Source organism: Amia ocellicauda, chromosome 4 (genome assembly GCF_036373705.1).
Source record: "Amia ocellicauda isolate fAmiCal2 chromosome 4, fAmiCal2.hap1, whole genome shotgun sequence".
Taxonomy (NCBI): domain Eukaryota; kingdom Metazoa; phylum Chordata; class Actinopteri; order Amiiformes; family Amiidae; genus Amia; species Amia ocellicauda.
This window is the reverse complement of record NC_089853.1, coordinates 48,463,925-48,481,593: the sequence shown is the minus strand read 5'-3', so window position 1 is coordinate 48,481,593 and position 17,669 is coordinate 48,463,925. Positions and strand designations below refer to the sequence as shown.

At 43.9% G+C, this 17,669-nt stretch overlaps 2 protein-coding genes across 5 annotated transcripts in view; both read left to right on the top strand.

Annotated features, from left to right (window-relative positions):
• elmo2 (engulfment and cell motility 2) overlaps positions 1-7,303 on the top strand; it is a 66,450-nt gene extending 59,147 nt beyond the window's left edge. For all 4 annotated transcript variants that reach the window (XM_066702642.1, XM_066702639.1, XM_066702640.1 and 1 more), the window contains 9 exons: positions 574-678; positions 1,171-1,279; positions 1,798-1,934; positions 2,069-2,232; positions 2,558-2,670; positions 3,469-3,576; positions 4,008-4,090; positions 4,658-4,735; positions 5,004-7,303. In XM_066702642.1, coding sequence (XP_066558739.1) covers positions 574-678; positions 1,171-1,279; positions 1,798-1,934; positions 2,069-2,232; positions 2,558-2,670; positions 3,469-3,576; positions 4,008-4,090; positions 4,658-4,735; positions 5,004-5,204 — 1,098 coding nt within the window. In that variant the 3' untranslated portion in view covers positions 5,205-7,303. The remainder of the gene's footprint in view (positions 1-573; positions 679-1,170; positions 1,280-1,797; positions 1,935-2,068; positions 2,233-2,557; positions 2,671-3,468; positions 3,577-4,007; positions 4,091-4,657; positions 4,736-5,003) is intronic.
• Positions 7,304-10,872: 3,569 nt separating this feature from the next.
• Positions 10,873-15,072, top strand: snrpb (small nuclear ribonucleoprotein polypeptides B and B1). Its single transcript, XM_066702637.1, has 7 exons — positions 10,873-11,022; positions 11,712-11,863; positions 12,288-12,399; positions 13,435-13,587; positions 13,881-14,013; positions 14,574-14,699; positions 14,898-15,072. Exons 1-7 carry the CDS (start codon positions 11,020-11,022, stop codon positions 14,933-14,935), a joined length of 717 nt encoding a protein of 238 aa, XP_066558734.1. The 5' UTR covers positions 10,873-11,019; the 3' UTR covers positions 14,936-15,072.
• Positions 15,073-17,669: the final 2,597 nt, after the last annotated feature.

Sequence of the window (17,669 nt, the reverse complement as noted above, 5' to 3'; positions counted from 1 at the left end):
AGAAACACGAGAACCTAATTCACAGTAGGAGCTAATTAAGAGTTTAATTAAAACTGGGGTCTTCTGCATGCTGGAACTCAATTATCATTGGTTTTATTACCTTTGGGGCCTAATTAACACTCTGTTTAATGCACACTGGACTTTGATCAGGGGTGTAATTAACATAGGGCTTAACTAACCCTGAGGTTGAACAGCCCAAGGATTTCATTAATGCTTAAGCTAGTTTAGCATAAATGAGCACTGAAATAATGTGATTAACAACTGAATGGCCATCGGACTGTGGATTGTTGGCAGGGGTTAAATTAACAAGTCATGTAAGGAGTCGTCTTTCAGTGAATTCTCTCCATATTAAGAGGTCCACTGAATTACGCTTTGCATTTCACTGAGGCAGTTATTCTATCAACTGGAGAAAAACAAGTTTTCCTGTACTTGTTTAAAAAAAACGCAAGAATGAAAAAACAAAAATGAAATTCAAATTAGATTTGGCTAAATTAAATGTAAAATTGGAAATTAATACCAGGGGGTTTGATACCACTGATTTCACGGTCTGCAGTTCCTGTTGTCTCCCTGCAGAACCACGTCAATCCAGCCATGGACTTTACCCAGACTCCCCCTGGCATGCTAGCCCTGGACAACATGCTGTACCTCGCCAAGCTGCACCAGGACACCTACATCAGGGTAAACACTCTCCCCTAACCTACTCTGAGGGCCAGGCAGGGACACACACAGCTCCTAAACCACTCTGCTTTCCTAGAGACAGTGGACAGTGAGGGTTTTCCAGGCCTGGTCATGGAGAGCCCTGATCAAGCAGGATTTAAAGATGATTCCTTAAGTGTCTAAACACTTGAAAACAGTTAATTCTGTTCAATGCAAGGACCAGAGTTGACTTGGCTCAATAACTAACATGTTTTATTCCCCAGTCTTTAGATTTAGGGGTGACTATTAAAACAAACTGGACTGGGGCTCACCAGGCCCAGTGAATTAGTCTGCAATCCCTAAGAGGCAGTGAGTGACAGTAGTATCAGGACCGTATGATGCAGTGAGTAACAGTAGAGTGTACTGTACTGTGGCAGTGAGGGAGTGTGTGCCAGTGAGTGACAAAACGATGTGGGCAGTATGTGGCATTGAGTCACAGAGTGCCAGTGATAGCACCCCCGTCTGTGTGCCCAGATTGTCCTGGAGAACAGCAGCCGGGAGGACAAGCACGAGTGCCCGTTCGGCCGCTGTGCCATCGAGCTCACCAGGATGCTGTGTGAGATCCTGCAGGTCGGAGAGTTGCGTGAGTATCGCCGCGGAGACGGACACCCTGCACCCATACCCACTCCCACACTGCAGGACAGAGGAATATGTCGAATCGTGCAAAAGGCGGGAACGTGCCGTTTGCAGCTTGTGCAGTTAAAGTGTGATTTCTCGTATTTACAGTGTTCAGCACCATTTCACAACCAACACACGCATACAGCTGTATTTCTGGGCGTCAAAGTTCTTATCACTGCGCAGTGAAAGAAAGGCAACTCAAGATCAGATTTTAGATTTAACATTTTTCATAACTATATGAAGCAAGTGTGTACCTAGTGATGCATTTGAAGGCAGAGTGAAATCAGACCACTGAGGACTGCTTCCCCCAGAGATACTGACTGTCCCACAGACTGATATCTGCAGGCAGCAGTTCCCACTCCAAACTCCAAGCATTGCCATCTAGTAGAGACAACATTGAAAACCAATTTTGAATCCTAGTGCCAAACTAAGGCCTCCTTTCTGAACATAGAGAGCAGTAATGACATTTCTGTCTATCTGTAGCCAACGAGGGCTGCAATGACTACCACCCCATGTTCTTCACCCATGACCGCGCCTGGGAGGAGTTCTTCTGCGTCTGCGTCCAGCTGCTCAACAAGACCTGGAAAGAGATGAGAGCCACAGCTGAGGATTTCAACAAGGTCGGCTCATACAGTAGTGCGGCACCACCCTGTGAGGCGGGATACCACTTACCGGCAGTGCCCTAGTTGTGTATCTGACTGTTTAAGTGTGTTGGGTGTTCTGACTGTGTGTGTGTGTGTGTGTGTGTTTGCAGGTGATGCAGGTGGTGAGGGAGCAGATCACTCGTGCTCTGGCCATGAAGCCGTCGTCCCTGGACCAGCTGAAGAGCAAACTGCGCGGCCTGAGCTACACCGAGATCCTGCGGCTGCGCCAGTCAGAGCGGCTCAGTCAGGACGACTTCCAGTCCCCCCCCATCATGTGAGCCCAGCGTCACCACACCCACACCTGGGCATCTCTGCCCTGCCCTGGAGATCCAGACAGCAGGCCATAAATGCATTTTTATTGAAGAATCTGTTGGCACTTTGGTACTAACATACTTAACCATAACTTAAAGGGGAACGTGCACAGATCATAAACAACAGTTAACAAGAAAATTATTTGAATTTTCTTTAACACCACCTTACAAAGAAGGACTAGAGAGCATTCAAAGTCACTTCTTTACACAATGAGCTGCAGGGGGCTGGAACAAGCTGAGTGTCTGCTGTCTTGCAGTAGGCTGACACTGTGTCTGTATGTCCTGTAGAGAACTGCGGGAGCGAATCCAGCCTGAAATCCTGGAGCTGATCAAACAGCAGCGCCTGAACCGGCTGTGTGAGGGGGGCTGCTTCCGTAAGATCGGCAACCGCAGGCGACAAGGTACAGTCCCATCACCTGCACCTCAGATGTGTTTTCTAACACCTGGGATCATTTATAATTAAGATATCCATTTTGTCAGTGATATTCCATTCCAGTGATATTTTGTGCAATTACAAGTATGCAGGTATATGACAATGACATGAAATGCAATATACAGAGCGATTCAAGAAGGTTATACAGTACAGTATACATTACAATATACAGTAATATATAGTGTAATTGTCAGGAAGCACAATTACTCTGCAGTGTAGAGGATTGTGTTTAATTGGACCATAATTGATCATTAGTTTGTGATTGTTCTGGGTAAGGATGTCTGCTAAGAAATGAAAAGATGTGGAGGAATACTGTTCAAGCATTCTGCAAACATGTATAGGATGACTGGAATTGGGTAGCCCTGAGCTGTTTGTAAAACAAAACCAAAACCTAGTCACTACAACTGGTCTTCCTTTTTATTCGATCTTATGTTTCATGTTCTCACCCAGTGCACCTACATGCATGCGTTTCATTCTGCCTCTCAGGTTTTCTGTTCAGTCTCTGACAGTGCCATTAAGCTTTCTTATCTCATACTATTCTGAGGCATCCATAACAACACTCTTCTCCATTTACTCTCTTCTTCTCTCCTCCCAAAATTTCTCATTTGGTGTCTTACACGTCCCTCCTCCCTTCACTCTTTCATGTCCTCTTTACATCTCTTTATCCCACTCTTCCACCTGTCACCTTAAACCTCCTCTATCTCTACACTTACATCATCCCCATTTATCTCTCTCTCTCTCACTTTCTCTCTCCCTCCCTCTCCAGAGAAGTTCTGGTTTTGCCGGCTGTCTCTGAACCACAAGGTGCTTCACTATGGAGACCTGGAGGAGCTGCCCCAGGGGGAGGTGCCCTTCGAACTGCTCACTGACAAGAGTGAGTCACCTGACAGGAAAGGGAGGAGGGTTGAAGGGAGTTGTATAGTAGGCAGGAACAAGGGTGGAGTTGGGGGGCAGGGCATTGGCTTGGGCAGCAGTAGGTAGAATCAAGGGTTTTGGTATTCATTCCAGCTCAGGTCTTACTTAATTGAAGATCAGATTGAGATTGAGAAGGCACATGATTTGTGTTTTTGAGGTCATAATCAATTGCTGAGTGAAAAGTACCTGCAGGAACCCTGGTTTTAAGCCCTGGAATTGCCTGCATCTGGGCTGGGGTAGTAAACAGGGGTTGGGCTTCAGTGCAGAGAGAGGATGTGGAGGAGGTTGGGATGTAGAAGAGAGGGGATGGTCTATGGAAGAGTATGGGAGGATATGGAGGCTGACAATAAATCTCTCACTTGTCCTCTCCTCGTCTTTTTCTCCATTCAGTCCCGGTGGCTGACATCAAATCAGTGGTGACGGGGAAGGATTGTCCGCACATGAAGGAGAAGAGCGCCCTGAAACAGAACAAGGTGTGTTCTCTCATTGCGCTCACACCATTCAGGACGTTGAGCGTGTCCTGTAAAAAACAATAAAAAAAACAAAAACTGTGAGTCAGTAATTAGAGCTGTTAAAACAGTGGTTCCCAATTAGGGGGCAAGGACTCCTTGGGCACAGTCTAGATCCCCTGAAAATAAGGACATCTCTTCACATAATATTGTTGATTATTGCACTTTAAATACTCTTGAAGAGTGATCACTTTTGCTGCATTTATACAGTTTTATACACTAGCTGCTCTTATTGACAGGCTTCAAAACTGGTTAAACTAAGAATAACCTTTTGCCCTTGTTTTAGAGTGTAGCAGCTTTGTAACATACTTGGGATCTTGTGCTTGGGTTTAATGGCGTTTAATGGTGTTTGAGTGCATGTGTGTGTTTAGTTAGATCTCAGCAGGAGCTGTGATTGTCGTTGTTTGCGTATGTCTGTTTTTGTGAAAGCCTTAAGTTCATGGAACTTTACGGCATTTACGGCAGTGTTGTGGCTATATTATTAATATTTCTGTGATTAGTCTTTTTAACGTGTGTATGCCCTGAATCCAGGAGGTGCTGGAGTTGGCCTTTTCAATCCTTCATGACCCTGACGAAGCTCTCAACTTCATTGCACCCAACAAGTATGAGGTGAGGCATTGACACGCAGACACAAAATGTCACAGACACTTACACAGTCGACCCTACACACTAGCACAGTCGCTCCCATCCCACACTGAGACAGTCATACACTCCCCTACACAGTGGCACAGTCACACTCACTCCGCTACACACCAACACTTTGAATGCTCTCGTCGTTGACCCAATCATGATGTAAGGGAATAGGAATGCCAGGATTTGAGTACTCTGGCAGTAATGTAAATGGATTTGTTTTTCTCTCTCTCCCTCTCTGTCTCAGTACTGTATCTGGACAGACGGCCTATGCGCTTTGCTGGGCAGAGAAATGGGCAGCGACTTGACCCGAAGTGACCTGGACACGCTCATTAGCATGGAGATGAAGCTCCGCCTCCTGGACCTGGAGAACATCACTATCCCAGAGGCCCCGCCCCCTGTACCCAAGGAGCCCAGCACATACAACTTCACCTACCATTATGGCTGAGGGGCAGAGTGGGGTTGGGGGGGGGGGGTTAAAGGGATACAGAAGGGAAAGTGGAGTGGAAGAAGGGAACTTTTAAGGGGATGGGGGATGGAGGGATTGCTGGGAAAGAAGGAGATAGTTATGGGCAGGGGGAGGGAGTCTAGGGGAGATAGGAATATGAAATGGATTAAGAGGGAGAGTTGAGGGGGGTTTTTTAGAGAAAAGAGAACGGCAGTCCGTTTTATTTACGAATAACAGCTTTTTTGTTGATCATAGATGTGAGCAACTTATCAGCATTTTCAATACAGTATGGAAAGCAGATATTTATTTTTTATGAACCATTTTAAAAACATAAGAATTTTAATCAGAATGAAGTGATGTTTTACAGCAGCTTTATATGTATGCGTGCGTGTGCACATGTGGTGCCTTCTACAGCGCCACTTGTCTGTGAAGAGTGGTAGTGCAGTAGCTGGGGGTGTATAGGAGGTATGCTGGTCTATTCAGTCTCCCTCTCTCTCTCTCTCTCTCTCTCTCTCTCATAAAATCAGTATTAATCTCTATTTGTTCTTTGCTTTTGAGAACAGAGTCTATTTTTGTAAATGAAGATGTCAAGTCTTAGGCCTCAATTGATGGCAGCCAGGGACCTCACTCCACAAATTCAAACCGATTGTTAAAACCCTCTGTCTGATTATGCTGATGTAATAATAGTTTTGATTTTTGGTATTTGTAGCTTTCAGTCAAACACAGGAAGGACAAACACTGATACTGTATGTATGCCATTCTGAAAAATCATATCCAATACAATCATGGTACTTTATGTATTTTATTTGACATAACTCACAGATTCAGAGTATCGGCTACTGATATCAGGTACTGGGGATTGGGGGGTCATAGTTCCTTAACTGATCTACATGATTTGGACTTCCCAGAGGGCAGTGCAGTTTGCGTAGAGGTGATCTTGAGTTTTACGTACACCAGCGCCTCCCAAATCTTCCCATTGGTGTAATAGCTGTGGCTGTGGGCATTCTGGGCTTGCAGTGCAAATATCAGCAGATGACTTTGACAAAGTGCACAATGGAGGATGTGAAATTGTGTTGTCTAAGATCTTCTGGGAGTGTGTGCAGCAAGCTAAGAAGCTTGCTTGTGCCTAACAGGAGAGTGGGTTTATTAAGAGTCAGATTTCAAGCTGTCTAGATTTCGCATGCTCAGGTGGGGCTAAAACCCTTCAGAACTGTAGCCATTTGTGCCAGTCAGACTGGGGACAATGTTAACGGCTTTTACCAGCTGTCTGATCCCCCCCCCCCTTTTTGTAGATATTAACTGGCGTCCCTGTTCTCAAGAAGTTTCCTATGGAGTCTGTAAAGTCAAAACCTATTTTGAAATACGTTTTTAAAGGGTTTCCGTTTAGTAAAGCAAATCTTAAGTTGAAAACTTAACACAACCGTCACAATTTAATGGTCCATTTTGTGTCATTAAGGACAATTTGCCTTGAAAACCACATTAAGCTTTACTGCAATGGTTCTCCAATGTAGTGAGTATATGGCACTGTCTCAGTATTATATCAGTCCCTAAAGGTTTTAATCGAGAAGCCAAAACATCTCAGATCAAGCAAACAAAGTAATCTCCAAACGCATGATATATTAACTGTACTGGCGTGGTGAATACCATTGCTTTAATATGTGAAGTGTTTTTCAGACTTGAACAACATCCCCTTGTGGCCAAGCTGGGGTATTGATCTATACTCATCTGGTAATAAGAGAAGCAATGTTACTACACTGACGGAACAGTCCCGCAGTATTGTGCCCACTGCACAGCTGGAAATCACTGCTCACTGCCATGTATTGTGTGAAGAGATGTTTGTATGGAAAGCCTGGGAAGGGGACCCTTACCCAGCTGTGATGTCAATGGTACAGTTTCACATGAGTTCTTCTAACAGAGTAGCTATAATCTTGTTAAAGCTAGTGATGGTAGTGAATGATCTGTTGTTAATATAATAAAAAATATTAAAACAGTAAAAAAGATATATATATACATTATATAAATGATTAATATCTGTATACTTTTATGTTGCCTTACTGAGATCATTGTAAAGAGTTTGTGTGAATAAATGGAGAGTTGAAGTTACCTGGCACTGTCGTTTGTGTACGTGGAGTGGACAGCTCTGAGGGTTTCATCTGAGTGCTGTGGTGTGTCATTTCATGAAATGTGCATGGGTTATATACAGTGTGTCTACATTATTACATATACACAATGTTGTACTGGAAGATCAGATCAATACCAAAAGAGAGATGATCAAAACATTTAATAGAGTATAGATCTGGGCTCAGCAACCTGGGGCCATGGAGCCGCATGTGGCTGTTGAAGACCGAACACCTGACTGATCTATTTTTATTTACTATTTAGATGGTAGGTTTTTGTTGTTTGTCTTTCATTTAGAATCATTATAAGAAGTCTAAAACTTGTTCAGGGGTGGGCTTAACACTAGAAGCGCCGATAGGCTACCTGGTACAAGCAATACAAAATTACCAATTAATTGTTTAATTCATTAAATCTAATGCATAAATCACCCGGAAACTCTAAATTTCAACATAGTTTACACAAATAAAACTGGTGTCATGTAGTGTTTTGATTCCTAATCCCTAAACTCAAGATTACAACCCAATATTAGAAACATTAGATACAAATTAGATAGATAACCATCAGTAAATTGTTGCTTGTTGTTAACCCTTTAAAAACTTGTCCATTACAGCTTTTTTAGAAGTTAACACCCCTTATATCCTCAAATTCCTTTTATTGTCTGTTTAACAACCAATCAAATGGAACTCTTCAATGGATTTTTTTCAAAATACAAGATGAGCTACAATGCCATTTGATTGGTTGTTAAACAGAGCATGGCAGGACTCCACCCCCACATGGCAAAGTAAAGAAAATGTTTGCATGTTTTATTCACATTTATAGATATTAGTTGCAAGATTGAATGGTTTTAATATATTTAAAGATTCCGGCTTTCACATATGGTGGCCGATGTGGGGAAGCTCCGCGGCTGATTACCCTGAAACCCCTACCTGGTGAGCAGAAAGACAGCGATGGAGGCGTCCGTGGTGGAGCAGCTGCTGGCCGCAGTAGTGAGGCTACAGGCGCAGCAGCAACAGACCCTGGAGATGCTGGCACAGCAAGTCCAAGCACCAGCTCCTGTGCCTAACCCTGCTGTGGCCGCAACAAACTCGGCTTGGGCCGGCTTAAGGATCCCGAAGATGGGGCCAGAGGACGAGCCAGAGACTTTCCTCACCATCTTCGAGCACACCGCCCGGTGTTGCAGCTGGCCGGAGTCTGAGTGGGCGGAAAGCCTGGCCCCCCTGTTGTCCGGGGAGGCGCAGTCCGCTGCCCAAGTGCTCCGTCCAGAGGATGCCCTGGACTACAAGAGGCTGAAGGACAGTGTCCTGGACCAGGTCGGCCTGACATTGGACGGTCAGCGTCGAAAGCCCCGAAGCCTCCGGTTCGAACCTGGCTCCTGGCCCCGGGCCGTCTTGCAACAGCTGCGGGACGCCTGCCACCACTTGCTCAAGCCGGACGAGCACTCCGCCACGGAAGTCGCCGACCTGGTGGCCCTGGAGCAGTTCCTCTGCCGTCTACCACCTCCCTCCGCAGAGTGGGTGCAAGCCCACCAGCCCAAAGACCTGGAGGAGGTCACCAAGCTGGCAGAGAACCACCTCGCTGCCTGGTACGACGTCACCTCCCGACACCCGATGGCAGACACCTTCCCTCCCTCTCCCAAGACCCTCTCCGACCCGGCTCCCCCGGATACCAGCATGTCACCGGAAACCACAGCTCCTAAACCTGTCTCTCCCCGACCTGCTTTCCCTTCTCCCCTTGCCCATCCCAAAAACAAACCTGTCTCCTTAGCCCCCTCCTTTTCTCTCTCTCCAGATAGTGTGCAGTCCCCTGGAACAGCCACGGTGACACTGTTAGTGTCTTAAGGACCGTTCCACAGGTGCATGTTCATTCATTGTTTATGATTCATTGAACAAGCATGGAAAACATTGTTTAAACCCTTTACAATAAAGATCTGTAAAGTTATTTGGATTTTTACAAAATTATCTTTAAAATATAGTGTCCAGAAAAAGGGACGTTTATTTTTTTGCTGAGTATATGTCAATATCAACTACTTGTCTCAGGGAAACATCATATCAACTTGTTCAAGTAAGATGAGCTTTACATTTTTATTTGAACATGTTACTTAAAAAATAAATGTGGCGTATTTCACATCTAGTCCAAGTTTAAATGATTTCCTTATTTTTCATGAGTGAATGTCTACATTTTGTAAAAGCATACATTTAGGGTAGAATCAAAGGTAATGTTTTATGTCTGTATCTACAACAAGTAGGCCATCACAATAAGAGTAATGGGTTAATTCTAGTACAGGAGAGACTTGGTGTTCTCCTCAATTAAATAAAAAAAAGATGTGTATATATCGGTATCTGCATCAGCACAAGGCCAAAATGAGTTTAATATATTTGCATATCGAATAGCGGTAGAAATCCAATACCATGCATCACTAGTATTTTGTGTATTTAATTGCGGGTGATAAATAGAAAGTGCAGGGAAGTGTGGGAGATTTGTATTATTATTATTATTATTATTATTATTATTATTATTATTATTATTATTATTATTTTATTTCTTAGCAGATGCAGTTATCAAGGGTGACTTACAATTGTTACAATGTCATTCTCCCTTTAAGTGATTTCAAGGTTTTAAAATAAGTGGGTATTTTGAGTGTTGTACACACAATGTGAGATGCTCTAGAAAAGTGATATACAATTTGTGTTACAGTAGTTTGGGTGGTTCATTACCAGTATATAATTAATACAATTGCATTACATAAAGTATTATACAATCAGTTCAATGTATGGGAAGAAAACAAATCGGCAGAAAATTGTAAAGCCATACTCTATGTAACCTATGAAGTAAATGTTTAAATAAAGTCCCCATAAGTTGTAAAGCACTATAGGATATGAAAGAAGAGTTTTTCAAAATGGGAGATTCACCATGTACTGTAATTACAGCCATGTGCAAAGAAAAGCACGTTTTCCAGGGTTGCCAGATGATATTCTGAAAATCTCTAAAATGGTGAACCAATCCCCCCCCAATTTACACTCTACTCTGTTTTAATATGATATATAAAGTTTTAAAAATTGCTTCAGCATCAGATTTTCTTGACTTTGAGAACTGCAGCAGTCAAATATGTTATTTAACAAATATTGGATTTGAGTTTGTTGGAGGAGTGCATGGCAGCATGTAAATATCAGTCAACTATAAAATGAGAGGAAGAAAAATTAATCTGCAACCCAGATCGGTTTTTAGGTAGTATTGTAATTTATCGTATATTAGGCATCACAAGCAAACAACAGACGTGAGGGGGAAGGGAAATGATTTTATTCAAACGCACAAAACACGACAACTCTGGCGACACTACCTGTGTTACATCAAATGTCGCCCACTGGAAACACCGAGTTCTGCCACCAATATAAATAACAAAACAGCATAAAGTAACTAATTTGCATTGTGATACCATGATTATGTAATTGTAGTGTATATATACATATACACTGTACTGTTTAATTCTGTTTTGGGATTGCAATGATTAAATTATGTGTCTGTGGAGGGAGGGAGGAACGGTGCTGTGGCACTTGTTTCTAGCCGGTCTCTGCGCCGGTCGCACACTTCCGCTCTGTCTGCCTCTAAAAGACGGTCCTGGCGGCGCAGTAGCTCCGCGGGTCAATTTTTTTTTGTTTGGCATAATCCGATCTGAATCGGAGCCATCACAAACGCAATCATGGTGAGACTCTTTGAACCCTTTTCCTCGAAAGACGGGTTATTGATATTGGGAATGATGTGTTTGTTAAAGAATGTGTGTTTGTTAAAAAGGAGGACAAGTTGGCCGGCGAGCAGGCCGGTCCCAAACCCCGCTCGTTTGTTCCGGGCTGTAACTCGTGTTTCAGCCCGCATGGCTTTAAGGAGAACTACGAGGCTGTGATTATCGAGGAGGCTTTTAATCGCACGAAAATAAACGTGCATTAGTACAGTAACGTTATTAATGCGCCAGCACGCCTTGTTTGGACTATTGTTGGTTTAAGTGAACTCTAAAGAGTATTAATTATAATTAGCTTTAGTAATATTTCATTCTTGCTGTAAAATTTGGTAAAAGCTCAATGTTTTACGCTGCTGCAGTGCACGCACACACTGCCGCTGTTTGCGTTTACGCGGGGTATAGCTAGGCATACGGTGGGGGTCGTTAAAATGGCTCTCCGTAGTAGCCTGTAATATACCTTTAATGTGACCCTGGGTGTGATTTGGCATTTCTCCGCATTGGTAAGCTTGTAAATTCTCCTCGAATGCATGTACTAGGCCTTCGTTGTTGGGGTGGGGTTTGGGTTGTTTTGGACGTGTTTTGAGAGGCCTTGAGGCTCAGATGTTTCTCCTTCGCCCCGGTTTGTGTGTGACCCGGATGTGTCTTGTCCTCCCTAGACGGTGGGGAAGAGCAGTAAGATGCTGCAGCACATCGACTACAGGATGCGCTGTATCCTGCAGGACGGGCGCATCTTCATCGGCACCTTCAAGGCCTTCGACAAGCACATGAACCTCATCCTGTGCGACTGCGACGAGTTCAGGAAGATCAAGTAAGAGTCCGGGGCGTAGTGCGGCTGTGCACCCGGCTCCCTCCAGACAGCAGCGGGGCTCAAAATAAGTTCCTGTTGTGTTATTCAGAAGGGGGAATTTTTTGGGAAGTTTTTAAATCCAGTGGACACTTAAAGCACCGGTGGCTTACCTGGCTAGAATATTCTTGTCCTATCAGCAGTGGGCTGGAGTGGTGATGATTTTCAATTTTAAACAGAGCCTAATGTTGAAGCTTTTTGAAGCAGGATTACTCTGAGCTGCAGCCCTACTGTCCTGTGTACCCATCTAGAATAACTGTAATATATATGCATGTTAAGCATTGGCTAATCATCAGTTTCAGCTGTGATGCTTTGTGGCACAGTGTGTTGTGTAAAGGAGCGTGCTCTGCCGGTTTTGCTCACCACTGACCTTGGAAATCCTTCTTAGGCCCAAGAACTCCAAGCAGCCGGAGCGAGAGGAGAAGCGTGTGCTGGGCCTGGTGCTGCTCAGAGGAGAGAACCTGGTGTCAATGACCGTGGAAGGCCCTCCTCCCAAAGATGTGAGTCTGCTAGAAACTGCAGGGCATCAGTTTAATCGCAAAGTTGTTTTTGAGGTGTAGTTGCCTGTACCTTGGTTGTCCCTGTATTCCAGGGCACATCCTGCAGAATTCTCCTACCTGAACACTTGTCCACAGAATAATTGCCAAGCCTTACTCCTTCAACTATATCCTATATAGGGATCTAATCCTGCGACCTTTAAAGCTTTAAATGGAGGTCAGCAGTTGAGTGCAGGTCTTTCAGTGCTTGGTGGCTGGAGCAGTGATGACTTTCAGTCTAGAGCTGAGCATGATGCTGAAGCTTTTTGAAGCAGGATTACTCTGAGCTCCATTCTGCTAATGCTAGTGTTTCCCTGGCAATCTTACTGTAAAGGAAAGTTTAATTCCTGCTGTACATTATTCAGATCTGTTAGTGTCTTACTCAAGTAAAATGTGTTCCTGTCTCAGGAGTGGCATGGAGAGGTGGTATACTCAGTGGTAAACCAGTGCCCACAGTTTGGTTTTCAGGGTAGTTCTGCATAGAGATCTTGCGGACTTGACACCTGACCATGTCTGTCTTGGCTGTGGACCTGCAAGGGAGAATGTTCTGCACTGCTTAGTTTTATTACCCATTTCCTGCCCTTACAGAGATGGGGTAGATAATTAGTTTAGTGTGCTCTCTGAATTGTATTGGTAGTGTAGGAGGGATTAGCAAAACGATCCAAATCTGTCAATTGACTTATTACACCAGAGATGTTACCAAAGTGGTCTGGTGTATCAATTGGGCCCACTGAGCCAGTTTTGCCATGTTTAGAGGCTGTTTACTTGGGGAAGTGCCAAACCAGAGAAGGGTAGCAGACATGTAGGAGTTACACTTCTGTCTTAATGAATGGAGATAATGTTACCGAAGGCAGTGCATAAAAGAGGATAAAGGCAAGACATGACATTTTACAAATTTTTTGTACTTTTTTTTTTATTTTTTATTTATTTATTTTTTTTAAGTTTCTTAACTAGGCTGTTCACTTTTTGTGAAATCTGAAATTGTACTGTTCTTGGCAGACTGGCATTGCCCGAGTGCCCCTGGCAGGTGTGGCAGGAGGCCCTGGTGTGGGCCGTGCAGCTGGCCGTGGTGTCCCTGCAGGAGCCCCGATGCCCCAGGCGCCTGCTGGCTTGGCAGGCCCCGTCCGAGGAGTGGGCGGCCCCTCGCAGCAGGTAAGACCAGTCTCCTGCCAAATTGGAGTTACTGACCACAGCAGATGGCATATATTCCATGGTCTCTTGCTTAATTTACCTTTTACTTTTAATTTTACATTGATAGTGCATCTGCATGCTTTTTGAGACTTCATTTAAATGCTCTGTTTAAAAAAATAAAAATAAAAAATTGTGCAGCTGCTCTTAAGATGCCATCAATTAAAGTGTCTTTTGTAAAGGGTTGCACATTAAACTTCAACACTGTAGTGTGTGTGCGCATTGCTCTCTGCTAATTGTAGCTCTTGTGTTCTCAGGTGATGACCCCCCAGGGCCGAGGGACAGTGGCAGCTGCAGCAGCAGGAGCCAGTATTGCAGGAGCCCCCACACAGTACCCCCCAGGCAGGGGAGGGCCCCCTCCTCCCATGGGCAGAGGAGCTCCTCCTCCAGGTACTACATTCAATACTGCACAACACACAGGCCAGGCCACTACAGGAGCACAGGGCACTGGGGCCTCTCAGTGAGGTGATCAGTGCACTTCCGCAGCAGAAGAGTGCAGGTCTTGACTGGAGCAGTGATGATTTTCACTTTAGAGCTGAGCCTGATGCTGAACCTTATTGAAGCAGGATTACTCTGAGCTCCGGTCTGTCAGCTGGATTACAGTCCTTCTGTTGTAGACGCCCTCTACTCACTGCGACACTTTAATTCTGGCTTGTGGAAAAGATGATTGCCTGGGAAACAATACCATGACTGAGAATGGTATAGATGCCGGCTTCCCATTGTGCAAAGCAGTCAGATGGGTTTGTCCTGCAGAGTGGTCTTGCAGGGGAAAGGGTTTGTTCTGACAGGGGTGTATAGAGGGGGTGATTCATTTATCTTCCTCAGCTTTGCAGACTGAGCTCCTTCTGAGTTGATTTTAGCCAACAAAACTGCACCATTTGTTAGGATGTGAACTAAAAGGCATCTATTCTGTTGGCAGCTTTTTAAAACTCTGGTCTTTCCTCCTGCAGGTATGATGGGTCCTCCCCCAGGCATGCGGCCACCCATGGGTCCCCCAATGGGCATGCCGCCTGGTCGTGGTGCCCCCATGGGAATGCCCCCTCCAGGAATGAGACCACCACCTCCTGGGATGAGAGGTAAGGTCCACATGCAGAGTAGCATTGCATTGATAACTAATGTAACTCTTAATGTGGCCTCAGGGAGCTCATTTGGCTTTAGTGTTGAACTGTTCTTTAGGGTTGGCAAGTAAGGCTGTTTCAGGGCAGTGAACTGAGCTCTGCTGTGCTCCACTGCTTTCCCATACGGACTCCTTTTTATAACGCATCTTTCCTCAGGCCCTCCTCCTCCGGGAATGCGCCCCCCCAGACCCTGAGCCCTCTTTCCAGACGTCACTTGACCTCAGATGTCGGCCCCATCTTCCGGAGTCTGCTTCACAAGTCAAGCTCTTGTATAGTTTGTTTTGTATTTTTGGTGTAATATTTTTTAAATAAACCTGGTCTTTTAGACTTCTTTACAAAGTTTTGTTCTTTTAATCTGCAGTTCTGGTGGCAGACGGGTGTTCCTCACTCTGCATCAGAGCTTGTATAGTTGTTGCTTCTACTTTAGAAAATTACAACTACTAGCTGGTGAAGGAAACCTGAATAAAATGACTTGCACTACTGTGAAGTCTAGTTATGAAGTAGCTCTGTGATCTTCAACACTGGTAAGATTAAATGAATTGCTCAAATCTAGATGCCAAGGGGATCTGGTAACTGATCATTCATTGGCACATGGTCACTGACATTTGTCTTCCAATACTCTGTTAAAATTTAAAAACTTAATTCAAATGAACTATTAATCTCTAGTTTCAGATTAGTATCTGGTTATTGGAATTGTAGAATATATGGAAACATGCATTTGACAAGTTTTGCATATTATGGTAAAACTCTGGAGAAGGCAGAAAGTCCTAAATGGGGCCCGACGGATCGGGGCACAGACTATTGGCTGATTTGACCTTCTACAGAAATCTGTATCGGCACATTCCACCAATAACACACACATTCTGCAACTACTGGCTTAATATTTTTCAAATTACTGTAAAATCCTTAGTCAGACTTCAGCCTTAATCCAGTGATTTTCTGCACAGTGGCGTTGAACACTGAAACGCACGCCCATTGAGGAATGGGGCTTATAAATCAATAAATGTTTTATTAAAATGATTAAATTGCTTTTCAAAATTAACTAAAAGAAAAATGGTATGTTTGTAAATGTTGACTGGATGTTAATAAACAAAATGACAAGCAGTCTCAGATCACAGAGAGTAATCTAATGAAAATGAATACAGAATAAAACTGAAACTATACTGGATATTTATAAAACTTTCAAATCCTACATTGTGTTTTGGCTATGATTTGTATTGCACTACTTTAAACAGATGCAGTAATTAAGTTACACTTTTGAGAATATTTTTAAATGCATTAAAAAAAAGGAAAAAGCAGAGAAGCTGTGTCCTTTACTATAACCTGCCCCTGTTGTATTGACAGTATTGAGCACTGAGCAGGACTTGTGACTTGGTTTAAACAAGCATTACAAATGTGCTAAAATACAAAACAAACATCCTATAGATGAATTAGATTCAAGTCGATACTTATTTTTGAGACAGGCTATTTAATTACACCAATAATTGAAAACTAATGATCAGTAAATCATTTAATTGTACAGCTTGCTCACGTAAATGGTGAAATATATAAATACAGTGCATTCGGAAAGTATTCACAGCGCTTCACTTTTTCCACATTTTGTTATGTTACAACCTTATTCCAAAATGGATTAAATTAATTATTTTCCTCAAAATTCTACAAACAATACCCCATAATGACAACGCGAAAGAAGTTTGTTAGAAATCTTTGAAAATGTATTAAAAATAAACAAAAAAAGCAAATGTACATAAGCACTCACAGCCTTTGCCATGATCCTGTTTCCACTGATCATCCTTGAGATGTTTCTTGATTAGAGTCCACCTGTGGTAAATTCAGTTGATTGGACATGATTTGGAAAGGCACACACCTGTCTATATAAGGTCCCACAGTTAACAGTGCATGTCAGAGCACAAACCAAGCCATGAAGTCCAAGGAATTGTCTATAGACCGCTGAGACAGGAATGTATCGAGGCACAGATGTGAGGAAGGGTACAGAAAAATTTCTGCAGCATTGAAGGTCACAATGAGCACAGTGGCCTCCATCATCCGTAAATGGAAGGAGTTTGGAACCACCAGGACTCTTCCTAGAGCTGGCCGCCTGGCCAAACTGAGCGATCGGGGGAGAAGGGCCTTAGTCGGGGAGGTGACCAAGAACCCGACAGTCACTCTGACAGAGCTCCAGCGTGTCTCTGTGGAGAGAGGAGAACCTTCCACGAGAACAACCATCTCTGCAGCACTCCACCAATCAGGCCTGTATGGTAGAGTGGCCAGACGGAAGCCACTCCTCAGTAAAAGGCACATGACAGCCCGCCTGGAGGACTCTCAGACCATGAGAAACAAAATTCTCTGGTCTGATGAAACAAAGATTGAACTGATTGAAGATTGAAGATTGAAGTCAGGATTTAGGGAAAGATGAATGCAGCAATGTACAGAGACATCCTTGATGAAAACCTGCTCCAGAGCGCTCTGGGGCGACGGTTCATCTTCCAACAGGACAACGACCCTAAGCACACAGCCAAGATAACAAAGGAGAGGCTACAGGACAACTCTGTGAATGTCCTTGAGTGGCCCAGCCAGAGCCCAGACTTGAACCCGATTGAACCCGATGAACATCTCTGGAGAGATCTGAAAATGGCTGTGCACCGATGCTCCCCATCCAACCTGATGGTGCTTGAGAGTTCCTGCTAAGAAGAATGGGAGAAACTACCCAAAAATAGGTGTGCCAAGCTTGTAGCATCATACTCGGAAAGACTTGAGGCTGTAATTGGTGCCAAAGGTGCTTCAACAAAGTACTGAGCAAAGGCTGTGAATACTTGTGTACTGTACATGTGCTTTTTATTGTTTTTTATTTTTAATACATTTGCAAAGATTTCAAACAAACTTCTTTCACGTTGTCATTATGGGGTATTGAGGAAGGGGTATTTGTAG

Bases quoted from the DNA above. Each gene is read 5' to 3' on its own strand.
- snrpb (XM_066702637.1), top strand. The intron at 11,864-12,287 runs GTAAGAGTCCGG...AATCCTTCTTAG, and splicing joins GACGAGTTCAGGAAGATCAA to GCCCAAGAACTCCAAGCAGC. The intron at 14,700-14,897 runs GTAAGGTCCACA...ATCTTTCCTCAG, and splicing joins ACCACCTCCTGGGATGAGAG to GCCCTCCTCCTCCGGGAATG.